Source organism: Camelina sativa, chromosome 15 (genome assembly GCF_000633955.1).
Source record: "Camelina sativa cultivar DH55 chromosome 15, Cs, whole genome shotgun sequence".
In the NCBI taxonomy this organism is placed as follows: domain Eukaryota; kingdom Viridiplantae; phylum Streptophyta; class Magnoliopsida; order Brassicales; family Brassicaceae; genus Camelina; species Camelina sativa.
In genome coordinates this window covers 9,383,662-9,403,535 of record NC_025699.1, presented here as the reverse complement: position 1 = coordinate 9,403,535, position 19,874 = coordinate 9,383,662, and the positions used below count along the sequence as shown (strand labels likewise).

The window sequence follows — 19,874 nt, the reverse complement described above, 5'->3', positions numbered from 1 at the left end:
TTGTGGATTTGGATTTTAATAAGTTGTAGGGATTTTGGAGGATTTGAGAGGATTTGTTTAGTTAAAAATACACAAATCCAAATCTCATGGTTTTAGGTGGGATTTCAAAGAATTTTACTATAAATCATATCAACTTCCCTAAAATCTATCAAAATTTCAAATTTTCTAAATCCCATCAAATCCTCCAAAATCATTATTTCAATACACCCCCTAAGATTTCTTCTGGGATATTTTTACACATAACCATGTAAAAATCGATCTCTGGATTCTAACAAAATAACAATATAATTGTTTAGTTGGTATAGTATTGTAGAGGCAACATGATTGATGGATGAAAATAGAGTACAAGTTCTAAATTTGGATACAGAGCCTAAGAGATTACATAGACTTAGATTGTTTGTTTGCGATTAGGCAAACAGCATATGCGTTTTCATATTATGATATACTAATCATCATAACATGAAAACTAAAACGCAAATATACAATCGCAGCCAAGGTTTTGTTCCATCAAATTACAAACACACTCGGTTAATATATAACTCTTGCTAACTCTCACACACAACAAAAGTCAGAGAAAAGAGTCTACAGAGCATGGACCGCTGATTCGATTTCACCGTCCTTTAAATCAGCGGTTTCTCTGAACGACTGGCTATGGAGATGCCTAGTGAAACTAGTTGTCGTGTCCAAGAAATATAGAATCGATGACATTATACAACAGCAGACAAACATCGGGATGGGCCCGAAGGTCCACAGAAAAAGCGGGAAGGAGAAGTAAAAAGACCGCAATCCAAGAGACCAGAAGTAGCTAGCTCGGTTCAGGTTTCTAGACACGTACTCACAGTGTTCTCTTTTCCCTCTCGAGACAGGCACTGTGACTAGGAAACTTACGTGAGCATAGTACCTGATTGATTGGACGTTGCAGAGAAAGGCCATGAGGAAGCAGATCAGGATCGCAAAGTTCTTGATTGATGCTAAGAGAGGGCTTCTGCTCCCATATACAAGACTTGTCGGCTTGGATTTTGAATCTGAAGAGTTGCTTATAAAGACGCCTATGATGGAACATAGAGTGATTGCTGCTGTGGCTAAAAGGGTTGATGCCATTATGTTGTTCCGGATTGTTTGAACAGCCAAGACACCGTTTTTCATTGGCTCCTGCAAATAGCAATAATTAAACTTATGTCATCTTAATGAACAGACAGACACATGACATGACTGTGTTCTTATGTTTCTCATGTCTATGACACTGTTCCTATCTAATAGAAGCCATTAACTAGCTTCAAGATTCTAGCTGCGATGCATTGATTTACCAAGTACAAGAAAAAGCAAGAGTTCTTGAAAATGATAAAGCTTCCAAGCACCATCTACTTCAACATTGACCATACTTATTGCAGATTCAAATCTAACAACGTCATTTGACAGCTGAAACACTCGAATTCTCCTAACCTCATCATCCTTACTCATAAACCCTTGCTCAATTTTGCTATATGATAAATTCAGGACAAGAAAAAAGCATTTCCCTTTTTCTCTAATTTCATAACAGATCCTTAAGAATCTCAATACCCAATTCCTAAAATCACCGAACAAAGAAGCCCCATTGCCAAAAACCTCGCCTTTAAAATCCAAAATCCCAAACGATTCTGACAACATAAACCCTAATCTAGACCCCCAAAATCTCCAGAATCAGAAAATACCAAAACAATAGAAAGGGAGAGTGGGAAGAAAGAAACGCACAGTCATCATAGAGAAGACCCATTGTCGTCTAGATTCAGCGTTGAGAGAGATAACAGTAAGCTTGGGACGGTGAAATATAGCGTAGACTAGCCAGACATGGTAAGCTACCATCACAACGAGACCCGCTGGCACAAGCACTAAATCCAAAGATTCCTCCTTCCACATTTCTACTTCACCGCAAATCTACTCGATAATTCGTACTGTTCTTTCCCTGATCGGAAAAAGATCCGATGCCGGACAAAAAAAAAGATTTTGGACAGAGACAAAGTTTGAGACGAACAAGGCAGTGACAGCTAAAAAAACACAGAGCTTTACCTTTGACTTTGAGAACGAATTTCTTAAGGTTTCATTCTCACACGTGTTAAGTTAACAAACTCTAGAGGAGACTATCGAATTGTCACACGTGTTAACCATTAACAGACAAATTCAAAAGTCCAAACTAAACCGGTTTATATTTAATGGGCCTTAAAGATGGGCCGGATAAGTTTTATAAAGCGTGTGAGAGAGACTGGAGATTTCGTGCGTAATTTTAACCCAAAAAGAAAGATAAAATAAGAAAAAATCTTCGAGGGAACATTTCCAGAAACCCTAACTTCAACGGGAACCCAAAAATCAGAATCTCCAGATCGAGAGAGAGAGAGAGAGAGCAAAAGCAAAAAAAAAAATCACATCCGAATTCAATTCTATTTTAAGATTCTGGGTTCGTTTTGGAATGTAGTGTGAATAAAACTAGGGTTGTAAATTTCTCTTTCTCAAGGCGTCAAATTAAGTAATGTCAAGTGACCAAAGAGAAGGTTCGCAGGAGACGACGACAACTACGACGACGGTGGAAGGTAACGGAACAATTGGAGGTAATAATAATAATTCACATCCTTCGACAATGGTGAGAGCTACATCTACGGTGGTTTCTTGCCAGAGACTGAGGCTTAACCCTAACAACGAGCATAGACCGGATAGTTACGAAGATCTGCAGCTTGATTTCCCAAACTCGATTTACTCTAGTCTTGAGAAGTACTTGCCTCCTAATATGCTTGTCTCCAATCGCGATGAGAAAGTTAAATTCATGACTGACATTATGCTTAGGCATCTTCCTCATGGAGAGCGTTCCAGAGTAAGTTCTAGATTTAGACTCTTTAGTTTCTGAATTTTGTGTGTGTTGATGAGATTTGGGAATTGCTTTTTGAAGTTCCTTTAGTTCGACCCACTTTGGTTAGTTTTGATTTACATCTCACTTTAGTTAAAGTGTTAATAGAAAGTTCGATTTGGTTTGGTGTAGATTGAATTGAGCATATGAATTTTACTTAAGTAGGTTTTTTTTTGCTGATGCTACAGGCTCAAAGGCACAGGGAGTATAGGCAGAAGATAATATCAAATTATCAGGTGTGAATCCTGTTCCATATTGTTCTGTTCCAGTCATCAGTTTAGTATTTTGATGTGTTTTCCTACTGCAGCCACTTCACAAGGAGTTGTATACTCTAGTTCCCACAGTCTGCTTTGTTCCCAGTTTCTTAACGGCGATTAATGATAACACAGAGGAAAGCTTCAGAAACATTATATCTGAACCATCTCCTGGTGTATTTGTCTTTGATATGCTCCAGCCTAGCTTTTGCGAGTTGATGCTATCCGAGGTATTGTTGGATCCTTTTTCTTTTTTTGGTTTTTTCTATCCTTTTCCGTTACCTTTTATATTTTGTTCATGTGCCAATTGTTTAACTATGCAGATAGACAATTTTGAAAGGTGGGTAGGTGAGACCAAATTCCGGATAATGAGACCAAACACCATGAATAAATATGGTGCTGTGCTTGACGACTTTGGTCTTGATACCATGCTTGACAAACTCATGGAGGGTTTTATTCGTCCCATTTCCAAAGGCAAAAAAACTAAAATTAAATCCACTACAGAGACTATTATTACTCGAAAGTCCATTTATATGTTACAGTGTTATCTAAATAAGCTACTTAACATCTTTTGTTTTGTAGTATTCTTCAATGATGTGGGTGGAGCGACTCTGGATTCTCACCATGGTTTTGTTGTTGAATATGGTAAAGATAGGGATGTTGATTTAGGTGAGACTCTTCGACAGATCCTGCATAATTTTCACATGTCCTGATTAGTTGTCCTAAATGCAGATATACTCCAATTCCCAAGTATATTTTTGGTTGAATATAATTAGATCTTATAAATTTTTGCAGGCTTTCATGTGGATGATTCAGAAGTAACGCTGAATGTTTGTTTGGGTAAAGAATTTGTGGGAGGAGAGCTATTTTTCCGAGGCACGCGGTGTGAAAAACATGTGAACACAGCAACAAAGACAGATGTATGCTATTTTTTTTTATCTGTTACTTTCTTGTCTTCTTACAATTCCATATATGGCTGATGGCTAATTTCAATTTCTGCTTGTTTGCGAAAGCAGGAAATATATGATTATCATCATATGCCAGGACAAGCTGTACTCCACCGTGGGCGCCACCGCCATGGTGCCAGAGCCACAACATCCGGGCATCGGGTCAATATGCTTCTATGGTGCAGAAGGTAAATAACAACTGAATTTTGCCTCTGGACTGCTTTACATTTTCCTTGCTTATGAATTTTGTTGTTTCTTATTTTTTTTCTTGCGTGTTTTCAAATGCAGCTCTGTGTTTAGAGAGCTCAAAACTCATCAGAAGGAATTCTCCAGCTGGTGTGGAGAGTGCTTTTGTGAAAAGAGAGAGGAGAAAGTGCGGTCGATTGATGCTCTAAGAAAGGTAAGCTTTTGAATAATCAAGCTTAGAGCCGTATGTTTACTGCAATGGTCGATGATTATATGTTCTCCATTGCTATTGCAGAAATTGTTTAAAGCAGCACGTCAAACCCAAGCTTGATGAACACTAATAAGATAAGTAATAACCTATATTGGATGACTTTAGAATCCGAGATCAAGCCTTGAAGAACTGCTCCTGTTTTAAGCTGACTTAAAACTGAGCCAATGTAGAAATCATTTGAAGTATATGGGTCTCTGTTTATCGTTTCTCGACTCTTTGATAATTATGTACATGAAATCTAGTCTCAAACTTCACCTGTACCACAAGGAGTTATATTTTTATCCGATTTTTTGTTGTCTTTTTAGTTTAAGAAAGAATTGGTGTTATCTAACTGAATTTGGTGATGCTCTGCTCTCTTAAAACTTCCTTATTCGGTTTGACCAAAAAAAAACTTCCTTATTCGTTGCTCTACTGTGTTGTTCTCTTCATCGATGGCTAGAGCCACAAATAAGGGATTTTGGATTATGTTAGTAGTCTCTGTTGAATAGTGAGGAGGATAATTAGGGCCATTTGCACATTGTACTAAATAATGGAAGAGAGAAGAAAAGATTTGAAGGTGTTTTGTTCCTGTCTAGTTATTTCATGGCAAGACAAATCGAAATTGGTTGTGAAACGGTACTACCAACCCAATTTAGTTGACTTTAAGGCTATTCATTATGGATCTGTTATTTATGTCTCTTTTATACTCTTACACATTCATTTTTCTCACCAAATTCAGTTATGTTTGTTTTTCTCGGGTTTCTTGGTATCCTTTTGACGATCTATGTTGATACGATGTTTATATGATCATACCAAATAAATTGAGCTTTCTTTAGCGATGTAGATGAAAGCACAATCTGTTCTTCTTCATTATATTATAAAATCAATAAGAATGATTATTATAGGGGTCTGGTTGAAATCTTTTTAAAGATTTGATGTCTAGGTGTGTGCCTAAGTCGTTGAAAACACAACTAATTTATCTTCATTCTACAGATCTTCTCAATGTTAATCTCTGAGTTCAATAAAGGATTCTTTAGGATCTGACTGAATTTTTCTTCAAAGATTTGATGTTTAGGTGTTTTATTTTTGCCAGTTAGTTATTGATATTTGGTGATCTGATGATTGTGTTGTTAGTTCTGTGTTTCAGTTTTGATCCTTACTATTTTCTTTTGGATTCTGAAATTGGAATAATTTTGAAACTAGTCTGTTTTCAATATGATATTACTGAAGTTGGAATATTTTTGAAACTAGTCTGTTTTAAGTAATTAAAAAAAAAAAAGTTGGAATGTTTTGATTAGATTATAAAAAAAAAACTGAGAATTTTCATATCGTGGGATGAACAAAATTGAGAATCTTGCATGTGTACCTCTTTAGGGCCACTAGAAGAAAAAGATTAGAGAGAGTACAAGAGTACAAATTATTTAAATGATTGCTAAAAAAAATTATTTAAAACAGACTAGTTTCATAATCACATTAGAAATTAGGTCAAGTTATATAATGTAACATTTTATTTTTGAGAAGATGCCATAGTTTTTGTTTATTTAGTTATATAAGCTAATGGATGGTACATTAACATTTGGTTGCAGCCGTTTTGTTGGAATCTATTTACATGAACATGAACAAGAACAAGAACAAGTTAACTGAATAAACGGTGGTTAGTGCTCCTTGCATGTATATTTTATTAGTAGACTTAATTAGTCAAATTATTATTGGGTTTTCCACATTCAAGACAAGATGCCTAATTGTGAGGTAGATCACATGCTATTCGATTCCATTTAACTCATTATTACCTATAAGCATAATCAAATATAATGATAATTCAAAAACGATGAAAAAATTGTCCTCCAAAATGTATCAAATCTAACCATAACCATAATATACTATCATTCTTAAACCCAAAAAAAATTGGACTCGTACTCTTAAGATATAAGTAAACTTACATGTATATATCAACGTTAGAAGGAAATTTTTTGATTAAATTGTGATTTGTATTACTGTTTGTCAATCGTTTCACAACCCAAATTCAAGTTTTGTTTGTGTAGTTGTATGAATTGTAGATGACATAAACCGACACAAAAATTTTGACATTAAACATGAGTGGGAACTAGTACCAATACCAATACATACATATCTAGAGGTCACATAAACATTCAACCTCCGAATCGTATTATTATAGTCAAATGATCATCTTATATATCAGAGCATTATTCATAATCATTAATTGTAAACAACTTATAGTGGTCCACTTGAAGAAATGACGTATCATCTGTTTTTTCCCTAATCATCCATTTCATATTTTATTGTGACTTATGATTATTTTTTTCTGTATTTTTAAATCTCAAGCCACCACCACACTTTAGTATAAAAGCAATCTTGATGTGCTTATCAAACTTCAAAAAGAGAAGAGCCCAAGAAGAAGAAGAAGAATGGGGAAAGTAGTATCAGAGAAGATGAAGCTTGTTGTGGCATTGATCACACTTCAGTTCTGTTTTGCAGGCTTCCACATTGTCTCAAGGGTTGCTCTTAACATTGGTGTCAGCAAAGTTGTGTACCCTGTTTATAGGAATATCCTTGCCCTTATCCTCATAGGTCCATTCGCTTACTTCTTCGAAAAGTAAGTCCCCATCTCTCCCAGTTACCTTTGTGTAACTTACTAAATTTAGAAACTTTTTCCCTTTGATCTCATCTGAAGTTTTGGGTAGTTTCTGAATGTTTGTTTCCTTTTTGGGATAAGATCTCAAGTTTATATCTTTTTATCTTTTGGTTGTTAGTATTCTTAACAATGCTTTGTATATCAACAGGAAGGAAAGGCCTCCACTCACATTCTCATTACTGGCTCAGTTCTTCTTCTTGGCACTCATAGGGTAAAAAGCTTAACCAGAGAAGACAATAATAGCAACTGGTTCCTTAATTCTTAAATCAATGATTATAATTCTGAAACTCTGTTTGTTTGTCTTCAACATCAGAATCACAGCCAACCAAGGATTCTACCTATTGGGACTTTACTATGCAACTCCAACGTTTGCTTCCGCAATGCAGAACTCTGTTCCTGCCATCACTTTCATCATGGCTTGTACCCTAAGGTACCTAACAACCACTTCTTTCATGGAAAGTGTACTAATCATTTTCTTGTTGCGCATCTAACATTGATCTAATCATTTTCTTGTTGCGCATCTAACATTGATCTTCCGATGTGAATACAAGGCTAGAGCACATAGACCTGGTCAGGAAACATGGTGTGGCCAAAGTATTGGGAACCATTGTGAGCATCGGTGGAGCCACCGTGATCACATTGTACAGAGGATTTCCGATCTTTGACAAGAGCATTAACATGCAAGAAGAGGAAATCGGATCTGACAAACCACAGAACTGGAAACTAGGATGGCTATACTTAATGGGACATTGTCTATCATGGGCTGGTTGGATGGTTCTTCAAGCTCCTGTTCTAAAGCAATACCCGGCAAAGCTCACTTTAACATCGTTCACATGTTTCTTCGGCCTGATTCAGTTTCTAGTCATTGCTTTGTTTGTGGAAACTGATCTCAATAACTGGATCATCGCCTCTTGGGAAGAGCTCTTCACCATCCTATACGCTGTAAGCTCCTCTCTCTCTCCCTCTTCTTCATTTTCCCTGATTTGAATCAATGAACTCCACTAAAGGAAGTTTTCTTTGGCCGTGCTTACAGGGAATAATAGCTTCCGGGTTAGTGGTTTATCTTCAGACATGGTGTATCTACAAAAGTGGTCCAGTCTTTGTAGCTGTCTTCCAGCCACTCCAGACACTTCTTGTTGCTGCAATGGCGTTTCTTATTCTTGGTGATCAGTTATACTCCGGAAGGTAAGCATTGCAAACAGTAATATCATGTTATTCTTCCTTTGAATTACTCGATTTAATTCATATCTTTCATTTGCAGGATTGTTGGTGCAGTGTTCATAATGTTAGGGCTCTACTTAGTTCTTTGGGGCAAAAACGAAGAAAGAAAACAAGTACTTGAAGAGAGTCAACAAGATCCAGAGTCACTAACCAAACATCTACTTGAGGCACAACACAAGAAGACTAATTCTGAATCTGCAGTGTAAAAAAGGTTGGAAACACTTTTGCAAACACAACGCAATGCTTCTCTGTACATACACACACAAGAACTTGGCCAACACACACAGGCTCCTCAAGTGGGTCTCTCATACAATGGCTGCTATTCTAGTCGTTTACTTTTGAGTTGTAATCAAAATTGGGTTGCAATTAATTTCTGAATAAATGGAAAGATGATAACATTTAATTTCAAAGTTGACAATATAGAAGCAAAGAGTTAATGCATGTTGTGATCTGGTCTGGTTGGAGAAAGACCAATGTGCTGGAGAAACTCATGTTTCATGCAACTGTGTACTGTCTTAAGCTTTCATACAATGAATCCATAACGTGGTCTGCATTTTACAACAATGTTTCGTCTTACTTGGGTAGTTGGATTATATGACTTTTTGCCTAGAACGCAATAAAAAAAAACTGGGCAACATCTAAAAAAACAAAAAAAAAAAAGAAAGAATTGGATGACATTGTAATGAGTTCTTTTGTATTAAGCGGCAATGTTTGACTGTGTTGTTTCTCTTCAAGTCTTTGCATAGTCTGTCCTGATGAGTTACCACAAACGAAGCCTTTCGTCAAAAAATACTACATGCTGTATTTTCTGGTTTTTCGTCTCTTTGTTCACACCTGTATCTGTAAGTCTGAACTGTTTGTAACATAGTCGTGAGTCGTGACATAAGTAACCAATACAATACCATTCTGGCAAGTCTTATTTTTTAGTTTCTGTAACATCCAGTATCTATCTAATCAAAATTGCTCTCTTCCCATTTAGATAGGCCACTAAGATTGCTCTTCGGTCAAAATGGTTATTTTCGTTTTCAAATTAACTCGGTCATATTTCAAAAAGCAAATTTTATTCGGCTAAAGCCTCTAATCGTTTTCGATGTAATATTTTAGGATCCAATGTTTTATTGAGATGTTTAAAATTTGACTTAGGAGAGCTCATGGCTTCAATACTTTCTTTTACACGACTTGATTCTGGATGACATTATAAATAAAGAAATACAAATTCATGGAGTAGATAAGCTTCCTCGATATGCTTTCTTAAAAACAGTTTCATCATCCTGAAGAGATAAGAAGTGAGGTGAATTGACGTTTTTGCTTCTATTATATTCACAAGTTGTTGTTGTAATAATGTCCGATCATTATAAAATATGACTGGATTATATTTGTTCTTTTCTTGCTAGGTTACGGACAAGAGGTGATGCAAACACAGTACTTGTTGAGACAAGAATAGTCTTCAAAGACTGAGAAGCTCGTTCCTATCATGAAGATTTCAGACTTCAATTGATGTTTGTTATATGTAAGTTCAAGTCTTTTCATATTTTTTTTTCTTAACTAGGTTGATTGAATGTTCTATCTCTATTTCTCTTTCATAATAATGCAAAAAGTATTTTGTGATTTGAAACACTCTTGGCTGGTTTCGGATCTGATCTTGTAGTGGAAACAGAGTTAATTACTAATTTTGTTTAGCTGTAATTTTTTCTTGTTCTTTACTGCATATATATATTTTGGTCATCAATTGAATTAGATTATAGAAACAGGAGTAATATCTTAAACCTTAACATGAAAAACCGGGAAAAAACATCAAACCCCAAGAAGAAATTTGGCAAAACTATTTCTTCTTCTTCATCTTATATTCTTATTAATAAACCATTTATTATTTAAGAAGGGTTGTCTTTCATTTTTAACTAATACTGTATTGTATGTTGTTTCTCCTAACGGTTAGTAACATTCGAAATCCAGCCATTATTGAAATCAATGAAGACCGCAGTTTACTTTTGCTTTTTTTTTTTTTTGAAAAAAATTGAGCATAGATCAAATTCAGAACACTCCACGCTATATTGGTCAGGTCACACACCATTAATACTACGATAAAGTTTTGATTAGTTCGATTGATTTTTGGTATCTTTCATGTAACAAGTGAACATATTATATATGTGTGAGATTCATGAAGATGACTGAGACTGTGCTTTGTGTACTTACATTGTAAAGATTCCTCAAAAACCAGAAAAATCAAATTTTAATTCACAAAAACAGACAAAAATAGTTTAGGATCCTCAAGAGTCAATGATCATCCAGATAGGATGCTAATTTTGTGACCCATGATCAAATATTTGAGAGTCCCAGTAAGGCAGTAATCGAAGTTCTGATTCTACTCATACCGTTTGACAATTATAACAAAACTAATCAATATATGAAACAAAAAGGAGAAACCTTTGATATCAAGTCACTAGAAAGAAATACAATCCCACTAAACCACAAATAAAACCACTTCGCTGCAATAGCACATGGGGAAACAAAAGGGAGTCTAAGTTCAAACCATTGCGCAAACACAAAACATGATAAAAGAAGAAGAAGAAGCAAAGCTTAAGATAGAGCAAGAGGAATGTTCTCGGACCTGTTTTGAAAGAAACTACCACACTACCTCACAGTGACGATGTCATCAATCTTCATAATCATCCTTACACATTCAGTTGCTAGAGTGATTGCACTGGTACTCACAAGTAGGGGTTGAACAACGTTTTCCTCCAAGATGTTAGTGATTTGTCCTTTCCTCACATTGATACCGGCGTTGATTTCTCCTTGAGCATGCTTGTTCCTGAGTTCAGTCACAATAGCGATAGGGTTCAACCCTGCATTCTCGGCCAGAGTGTATGGAATGACCTCAAGAGCTTCAGCGAAAGACTTCACACAGTAACCTTCCATACCATGGAGCACCTTAGCCCAAGCACCAAGCTGCCTTGAGAGCTCAATCTCTGGTGCACCACCTCCTGCAATCAAGAACCTCTTGCTCACCAAACACCTAACCACACATAACGCATCATGTAAACTCCTTTCAGCTTCATCTAGAACAAGCTGGTTGGAGCCACGGACAAGAACAGATGTAGTTCTCCCCATGTCTTTGATTCCAGTGATCTTCAAAATCTTTCCATCTCCAAGGGAGGCCTCTTCAACAAGATCAGCATGACCAAGCTTCTCAGCTCTGAAATGTTCAATATTAGCGATTGGAAGGCAGTTCAATGTCTTGGTGATGAATTCAATCTCATCTCTCTCAACATCCTTGATAACCATGATTTTAGCTTTGGCCAAATAGTGAAGTGATAAATCAGTGACAGCATCCCTCAAAATACTCTTCTGGATAAGCAACACATTGCAACCAGTTGCTTTAATCTTCTTAATCATCCCCAAGATGTAGTTCCTCTCCTCTTTCAAGATCCTATCCATCTGAGTATAGTCAGAGACAACAATACTCTGCTCAATGTCAGTCTTGGGAGGTGAGATCTGAAACTGAATCACAGCGATCTTAGCATTCTCAACACGAGTCGGTCCACCAGCAGCACGACTAACCTTCTTGTCAAAAACCAAACCATTCACAGTATGTGTATCATCAACAGTCCCACCAAGCTTCTTAACAATCTTAATATCACGCAAATCAACAATCTCAGGCTTCTCCGGATCTATAACAGAGAGAACCGCATCTACAGCTAAAGGAGCAAGCAATGTAGAGTACTGACTAACAACCTTACTGTTAAGAGACGTGCTCGCAGATTTAACAAGTGAATCTCTATCAGTGAGCTCAACAGGAACAGCCATGGCTGTTAAAATATCAATTGCCTTACCACAAGCCTTGTGAAGCGAATCTGAGATCACAGTAGGGTGGATCCCGTTTGTGAGAAGAGATTGACACTCCTTGAGAAGCGCACCGGCGATTACAACGACGGTGGTGGTACCATCTCCGGCGGCTGAGTCTTGCGATTTAGAAAGCTCGACCAACATCTTCGCGGCTGGCTGCAAAACCTCCATCTTGTTGAGGATCGTAGCTCCGTCGTTTGTTATGATAACCTCACCGTTGGCAGTGGAAATCATCTTGTCCATACCTTTAGGACCCAAACTCGTACGGACGGCGTCAGAGACGGCGCGAGCAGAGTTGATGTTGGCGAATCTGATATCTTCTCTACGTTTGTTGTCTACGAACGACTCAGCTTTAGATCCACGGGGCTTCGATGCCATCGGTGCTGCTACCGCCGCCATTTCTTGCTAATAATAACAGAGAGAGATCGAGATTTCGGGTTTATGATTACTACGGGAAAATGATGTGGAGTCGATGAACAAAAAAAGAGAACCCTAGATGGAGCGACGAGAGAGACTGTTCGAAAAATGCAAAAGAGAGAAGATAATTAAAAAATTCAAAAAATAACTAGGTTTAGTACAAATGGGCCTGATTCAAAATTGTTTTCTATTGGACCACAAATTTTACAGGATCCGCGTGTTTCTAAAGACGGGTCGAATATACTGGGTCCGTTTGATATACTAAACGCGGATCTTGTTTATTTTTTTCAATCGGATCTTTTAATTAAAGGGTGAATTAGGTGTATAACCAAAATCAATAATATAATTAAGAATATAGCAGTCTATTTGAAGAAATTAGAAGAACAGGAGTGAGGGTATACAAAATTACTATTTTGGTGTTTTAGGGATAGGGGTGATGGTGGTGGCCGGAGGCCGGCGACCGGCGACCGGAGAGAGTAGCCGGCGATAGTGGCCGGAGTCCGGTGGTGGTGGCCGGATTCCGACGATAGTGGCCGGAAATGAGGGTCGCCGGAGGTGGTCGCCGGAGAGTGGCCGAAGTCCAGCGGTGGTGGCTGGAGTCCGGCGGTGGTGACCGGAAATGATGGTCGCCGGAGGTGCTGGTGGTGTTGGCCGCGGTGGCCGGAACCCGGCGGTGGTGGCCGGAACCCGGCGGTGGTGGCCGGAGTCCGGTGGTGGTGGCCGGAGTCCGGTGGTGGTGGCCGGAACCCGGCGGTGTTGGCCGGAGTCTTATGGTGGTGGCCGGAGGTGAGGGTCGCCGGAGGTTGTCGCCGGAGGTGCTGGTGGTGTTGGCTGCCGGAAGTTGTGATAGGGGTAGGGAGTGGTGGTTGAAGGGTGTGGGGATTGTGGTGGTAGGGGGTGGGGATAGTGGTGGTGAATGGTGGTGATAAGGATAATATGGTATATATTATAGTTTATACAGAGAATATTACTTTAGTATGGTTAGAATAGTTAGTTGGTGAAATATAGTTTTTTTGTTGGTTATAGAGTCCAATTCCCCTTAATTAAATTCCAATAGTACAATTATATCCTTTCCAATTTCAATTAAGTGTCTCTAATACAACTAATCCAATGGGAGAATCTATGTAATAAGTGACAACACTTTGGACATTTCTCAATTTCTACTTCTCTTTAAGAAGATTCTTGTTAAAAAATTACTAGGTAATAGTCCGCGCATATGCGCGGATTGATGTATTAGTTATGTTAATTAACTTTAATTAATTTAATAATTATAAAGTATGCCAATACTATTAGAAATATCCCTCTCACTTATCCATTTTCAAAAATATCTATTTTTAAATATGCAAAATTATAAAGTTTTATAAGATTTATAAGATATTTCTATATAATACCTACTACTTATAGATTCGATCCAAATATTTATAAGGTTTTGAAAGGTTTTTATTTTTTAAAAGGTATTTATAAAGTATATATAAAATTTTACACACACACATATATATATATATAGGTAATTTATGTATATTTTTCTAAGAATACACATATTTCAGTTTTTCTTGGCATTTTTAATAAAGTTTTAAAAAGGCGTATTTTTCAAAAGTGGTATTAGAAAAGAGATTTGAAATTCTATACAAATAAATTTCAAAAATTCAATATTTATTTATTCAAATCATTACAATATCAAATTATATAAAGTATTTCAATATAACTATACATACATATTTCTCGATTTTTTTTTTATTGTTCAGATTGCATAAAAGGCCCCTTTATGAGAAAATGTTAGAAATACCATTTGTTGATACCCCTTTTCAAAAGTACCAATTTTTTGGTCATTTTCATTTTTGTCCTCTTTCACACAATTATAATGTGTTAAATTAACTTCTAGATTTTTTTTATAATTTGGATTCTCTATTTTAGATGTAGGATATAGTTTTAAGGGGATAAAGTTTAGTATTTGGAATTTAGGGTTAAAATTTAGTTATGTTGTATCTTAAAAAGAGTATTATTGAAAATGAACAACAAAAATGGTATTTTTGCAAAAAGGTATAGTAAAAAAGGTATTTATGCAAATGCCCCTAGTTTTGTTTGATATTTTTGACTATTCAAGGTAAAACAAATACTGTATATTGTACATAATAAAATTAGTATATATTATGATATTCAAAAATTCATTTTAAGTTGTTCATATAAACTAATACATAAACTAAAGAGTTAAATAATTAAAATACAAATCAGTTTAAGTTGTTTATATAAATTAAATACATTCCATATAAAATCATATGAAGTGCTACATAAACTAAAGAGTTAAATAATTAAAATCTAAATCAATTTAAGTTGTTTATATAAATTAAGTACATTCCCTATAAAATCATATGAAGTGCAGTCAAAAGCTTTAAAAAAATTCCACAGACTAATTTTATCTTTAATTTCTTTTATATTCTACTTAATTTAAATTATATTGTTAGGTCTAATTCTAATGATTTCTCTTTGTAGTACAACTGGATTGGAAATGGAATATCAAATCTTCTTTCATATAGAAAAATCATTAAATTACAAACTTGAAGTAAATAAAAATAATAATGATCTTTGTACAATTATATGTTGGATCACAATAAATAAATATAATGATGAGTATACTTAAAAAATGTATCAAAATTTTTTGGGAGGTAAGAGAGAATTAAGGAAAATTAATTTAATAATTTCAAACATTGCATACTTTTGTTACAAATAAAATAAATATGTAAGAAATAATCAAACATCTAGACAAAGAATAGAGATGATTTCTTTAGCTTGATTACCTTTACTGTGCAATCATCAAAATTAATATTTTTTTGAATCTACATGATAAGTTTTTTTTGTATAGCCATCAAATTTTTATTACACATATGTAATAAAATTAAAATAATAAGAAAACAAAGAAGGAAGGAAGCAATACATAAAACAAAAAAAAATGAAAACTCAATATAAGATATATCCAACTAAGTATATAAATAAATACTTACAATGAGTTGTAAAAAAACACTTACAATGAGTTTTCAACCCATGCAAAAACATAAACCAAACAAAGAAAATATTTAGAATTTGACATATGGTGGAGGAGGATATGAGAATCATTATTTATAGGATTTGAAGTAATAGAAGTTATATTTCTAAAATAATTTAATTAGGGGAGTTACAATTATAATTGATAGTGTGTTTAATTGAAAATAAATGTAGGAAAACAATAGTCAATTCACAATTTATGTAATTTCAATTACAATTTAGTAGTAAACAGTGAATTTAAAGTATGAATTTATGTATCTGATTAAATGAGTTAAATTTTTAGTTTAATTAAAAAGAAGTATTATATTTTAAAACATTAAAGAGTAAATTGACCAATAAAGAGAGAGGGAAACCTTAGTATATATATATATATATATATATATGTAAAAATGAATATTTACTATGAGATAAACTAATGCATAAACTAAAGAGTTAAATACTGAAAAAAACTAAAGAGTCAAATAATTAAAATCCAAATTATTTTGTATGTAACATATTAAATATATTCGCTATGAAATCATATGAAGTGAATCAAAAGCTTCATATAATTATATGTTGGATCACAAGAACTAAATATAATGATGAGTATACTAAAAATGTTCATTACAATTTTTTGGAGGTAAGAGAGAATTAAAGAAAATTAATTTATTAATTGTATTACGATAGTTTATTTTATTAAAACATTGCATACTTTTACAAATAAAATAAATATGTAAGAAATAATCATATATCTAGATAAAGAATAAAAGTGATTTCTTTAGTTTGATTATCTTATTGTGCAATGATCAAAATTAATAATTTTTAGAATCTGCATGATAATTTTTTTTGTATAGCCATCAAATTTTTATTATACATATGTAATGTAAATTTTTATTCTCATATGTAATGTAAATTTTTTATTATCATATGTAATTTGAAATAAAAAATAATAAAAAAACAAAGAAGGAAGGATTTAATGTATAAAACAAAGAAATAAAATTGAAAACACAATAAAAGATATATCCAACAAAGTATATAATTAAAAACTTACAATGAGTTGTTAAAAAACACTTACAATGAGTTTTCAAACCATGCAAAAACATAAACAAAAAAAAAGTATTTAGAATTTGAAATATGGTGGAGGAGGATATGAGAATGGTTATTTATAGGATTTGTGGTGATAGAAGTTATATTTCAAAAATAATTTAATTATAGGAGTTACAATTATAATGAGAATTTGTTAAAAATGCCCCCTTTGATACACCCCTTTTAAAAAATACCCTTTTTTTGGCCATTTTTATTTTTGCCTCTTTTAATTTTTAATGACCATTTTACCCTTAGATAAAAATTTATTTATTCAATAAAAAGAAAAACAAAATTTTCCCGCCAAAAAATTTCCGACATATTTTCCCGCCAAAAAATTTTCGAAAAAATTTTCCCGCCAAAATTTTTTTTGTCAAAAAATTTTTGATAAAAAATTTCGACAAAAAAAATTTTCCGCCAAAATTTTTCCCGCCAAAAAAAATTTACAAGGTTTTTAAAAGGTTTTATAAGGTTTCTACCTTATAAAAGCCTTATAAACACCTTGTAAAGGCTTTTACAAGATTTTTTAAAGAGTTTTAAAAAGTTTTTTAAACAACTTGTAAACGCTTTTACAAGATTTTTAAAAGGTTTTAAAAGGTTTTTAAAAGGTTTTAAAAGGTTTTTAAAAGGTTTTTAAAAGGTTTTCAAATGGTTTTTAAAAAGATTTTTAAAAGGTTTTTAAACACCTTGTAAACGCTTTTACAATGTTTTTAAAAACCTTGTAAAAGTTTTTACAAGATTTTTAAAAGGGTATTAAAAGGTTTTTAAACACCTTGTAAATGCTTTTAAAAAGTTTTTAAAAGCGTTTACAAGGTGTTTAAAAACCTTTTAAAAGCATTTACAAGCTTTTTAAAAGCATTTACAAGGTTTTTAAAAGCATTTACAATGTGCTTAAAAACCTTTTAAAAACCTTGTAAACACTTTTAAAAGTTTTTTAAAAGCGTTTATAATGTTTTTAAAAGGTATAAATTTCAATATTTTTGGCGGGAAAAATTTTCGATTTTGGCAGGAAAAAAAAATTTTGGCGGGAAAATTTTTTTGGCGGGGAAATATATTCGATTTTGATGACTGTACATTCTTGCTGTCACTCAAAAAAGGGTAATTTGGTCATTTTGTATATAAAGAGGGGTAGTTTTAAAAATGGTCAACATGAAGGGGTATTTTTAAAAAGGGGTATAGAAAAAGGGGCGTTTTTGAGAATGCCCCAATTATAATTGATAGTGTGTTTAATTGAAATGAATGGAGGAAAACAATAGTCAGTTCACAATTTATTTAATTTCAGTTACAAATTAGTAGTAAATAGTGAAATTAAATGTGTTGAATTTTAAGTTTAATTAATAATAAATATTATATTTTAAAATATTAAATATCAAAATTGACCAATAAAGAGAGAGTGAAAGCTTACTTTTATATATATGATTATAATAGTTAATCACAAAAAGTAGTAATACATTTATTGTTTCTTTAACAAAAAAAAAACATTTTATTATTGATTTTTCTCTTTTTCTTTGGACAAACCCATTTATTGCTTCCTCAGTTTTTATTACTTGTCATTTAAGATTGTTTCACACAAATTAAGAAAACCATTAATATTTTTATTTTATTCTTTTTTAATATATTTTCTATTTTTTTTATTGGTCAAAACATTAAAACAGTTGGATAAAATTGGAATTTTTATCAAACATTTGCATTATAAATCTAAAACGACAATTATTATGAAACAAAATTTTAACTCTAGTGATAAGTAATAAAAGACGGAAGGAGTAATGATTTATAAATATATTTTCTTCTTAATATCTCTTAAATATGAAATGAAGCATCATTTTTGCAAACTCTTACTATTAATTAGTTTGGTTTAACTTGTTTGTATCTGAGCTAGATATGTCTTTTTTTTTGTCATGTGATGATATTGATAAAACCAGGTGGAATACAAGGTGAAATACAATTTAAGCTGGCGGAAGATAAGTGGGGGATATTGGTTTGAGATTTGAATAGAGTTTTAAAGATTTTAGATGTTATGTAGAATCTGTTGTTATTAGAACAAGACTTTGTTAAACTCTGTTAAAGTTTAGTGTTATTAGTTTGTGATTTGTAAAAAGTCATTTAAAATCTTAAAAAATTTGGGTTATTGGATTCAGACTTTTATAAAGTCATTAAAAGTTTTGTGTTATTCAGTTAAAACAAAAGAATCTAGGATTGTTAATGAGTTCAATTATTATGTTATTGGTTCATGATTTTAAAAACTTTCTTTAGAAAATAAAGTCATGGAAAGTATCACAAAAATACAGGGATTGTTTGGAGACTTTACAAGATTTTAGAAAACTAATCCACAAAACTCTTTATCAATCTTCAACAATCATTCACTTATTCACTTTTAATGATTTTATCGAACTCTTAAAATTTTCTCAGAGTCTAAAATCCAAAAGAAGGAGGCAAATGCCGCAGATAATTAAAAATCTCCGAGAACAAAAGTAAAACCAAGAGAATAAACAATAAAAAATAATAATTCAAACCGGATAGAGGACAAATCCATAAACTAACAACAAAGACAAAAGGCTTAACCATTACCTAAAGCACTTGTGGATGAGATTTACCAGGGATGCCCATAGTCAATCCAATAATAACATAAACCATCTCCTATCATGATGAGAGCCACATTCTCGAAACCAGAACCAAAGACTTCATAACCCGGTAAGCAAGACTCAAAAGCTTTTGGATGCGATGAGGACGATTACAGCGTCCATTAACGTCTAGGTAGAAGACTTTGAAAAAGCAATCAGATCTAACCGGATCTGCAAAACAGTGGCAAGGAGCAAAGTCTAACCTCCAAAAAAATACTGAGCTCAATCATGTACGATGAGCAGAATGAGAAGCTAACAACCACTATGAACACCAACAATGAGAAGAAGCAACTACAAACAAAGATGAACGAGGAAAGGGAACGAGGGAAAGATAAAGGGTGGGTGAATTAAACACAATCACAACCCAGGCCCGGCTCTATACATGTGTTGGGGGTGCAAATACACATGGTCCATTTAATTTTTGGACTTTTTTCCTTTGATTTTAGGGTCCAATTTTTTTTTTTTTTTTTTTTTTTTTTTTTTTTTTTTTTTTTTTTTTTTTTTTT

At 33.6% G+C, this 19,874-nt stretch overlaps 4 protein-coding genes across 4 annotated transcripts; 2 read left to right on the top strand and 2 right to left on the bottom strand.

The window, feature by feature from the left end:
* LOC104746186 lies at positions 249 to 2,057 on the bottom strand. Its single transcript, XM_010467603.1, has 2 exons — positions 1,732 to 2,057; positions 249 to 1,152 (listed from the first exon to the last, which is right to left on the bottom strand). The coding sequence occupies exons 1-2, from the start codon at positions 1,894 to 1,896 to the stop codon at positions 583 to 585; spliced, it is 735 nt and encodes a 244-aa protein (XP_010465905.1). The 5' UTR covers positions 1,897 to 2,057; the 3' UTR covers positions 249 to 582.
* LOC104746185 (uncharacterized PKHD-type hydroxylase At1g22950-like) lies at positions 2,273 to 4,869 on the top strand. The gene is made up of 9 exons (XM_010467602.2): positions 2,273 to 2,842; positions 3,064 to 3,111; positions 3,183 to 3,359; positions 3,453 to 3,603; positions 3,712 to 3,798; positions 3,925 to 4,049; positions 4,146 to 4,264; positions 4,365 to 4,476; positions 4,558 to 4,869. The coding sequence occupies exons 1-9, from the start codon at positions 2,504 to 2,506 to the stop codon at positions 4,591 to 4,593; spliced, it is 1,194 nt and encodes a 397-aa protein (XP_010465904.1). The 5' UTR covers positions 2,273 to 2,503; the 3' UTR covers positions 4,594 to 4,869.
* Positions 6,905 to 8,939, top strand: LOC104746184 (WAT1-related protein At3g18200). The gene is made up of 6 exons (XM_010467601.2): positions 6,905 to 7,126; positions 7,314 to 7,376; positions 7,479 to 7,595; positions 7,717 to 8,107; positions 8,199 to 8,350; positions 8,427 to 8,939. Exons 1-6 carry the CDS (start codon positions 6,939 to 6,941, stop codon positions 8,590 to 8,592), a joined length of 1,077 nt encoding a protein of 358 aa, XP_010465903.1. The 5' UTR covers positions 6,905 to 6,938; the 3' UTR covers positions 8,593 to 8,939.
* Positions 10,724 to 12,773, bottom strand: LOC104746183 (T-complex protein 1 subunit delta). Its single transcript, XM_010467599.2, has one exon. It carries the CDS (start codon positions 12,626 to 12,628, stop codon positions 11,018 to 11,020), a length of 1,611 nt encoding a protein of 536 aa, XP_010465901.1. The 5' UTR covers positions 12,629 to 12,773; the 3' UTR covers positions 10,724 to 11,017.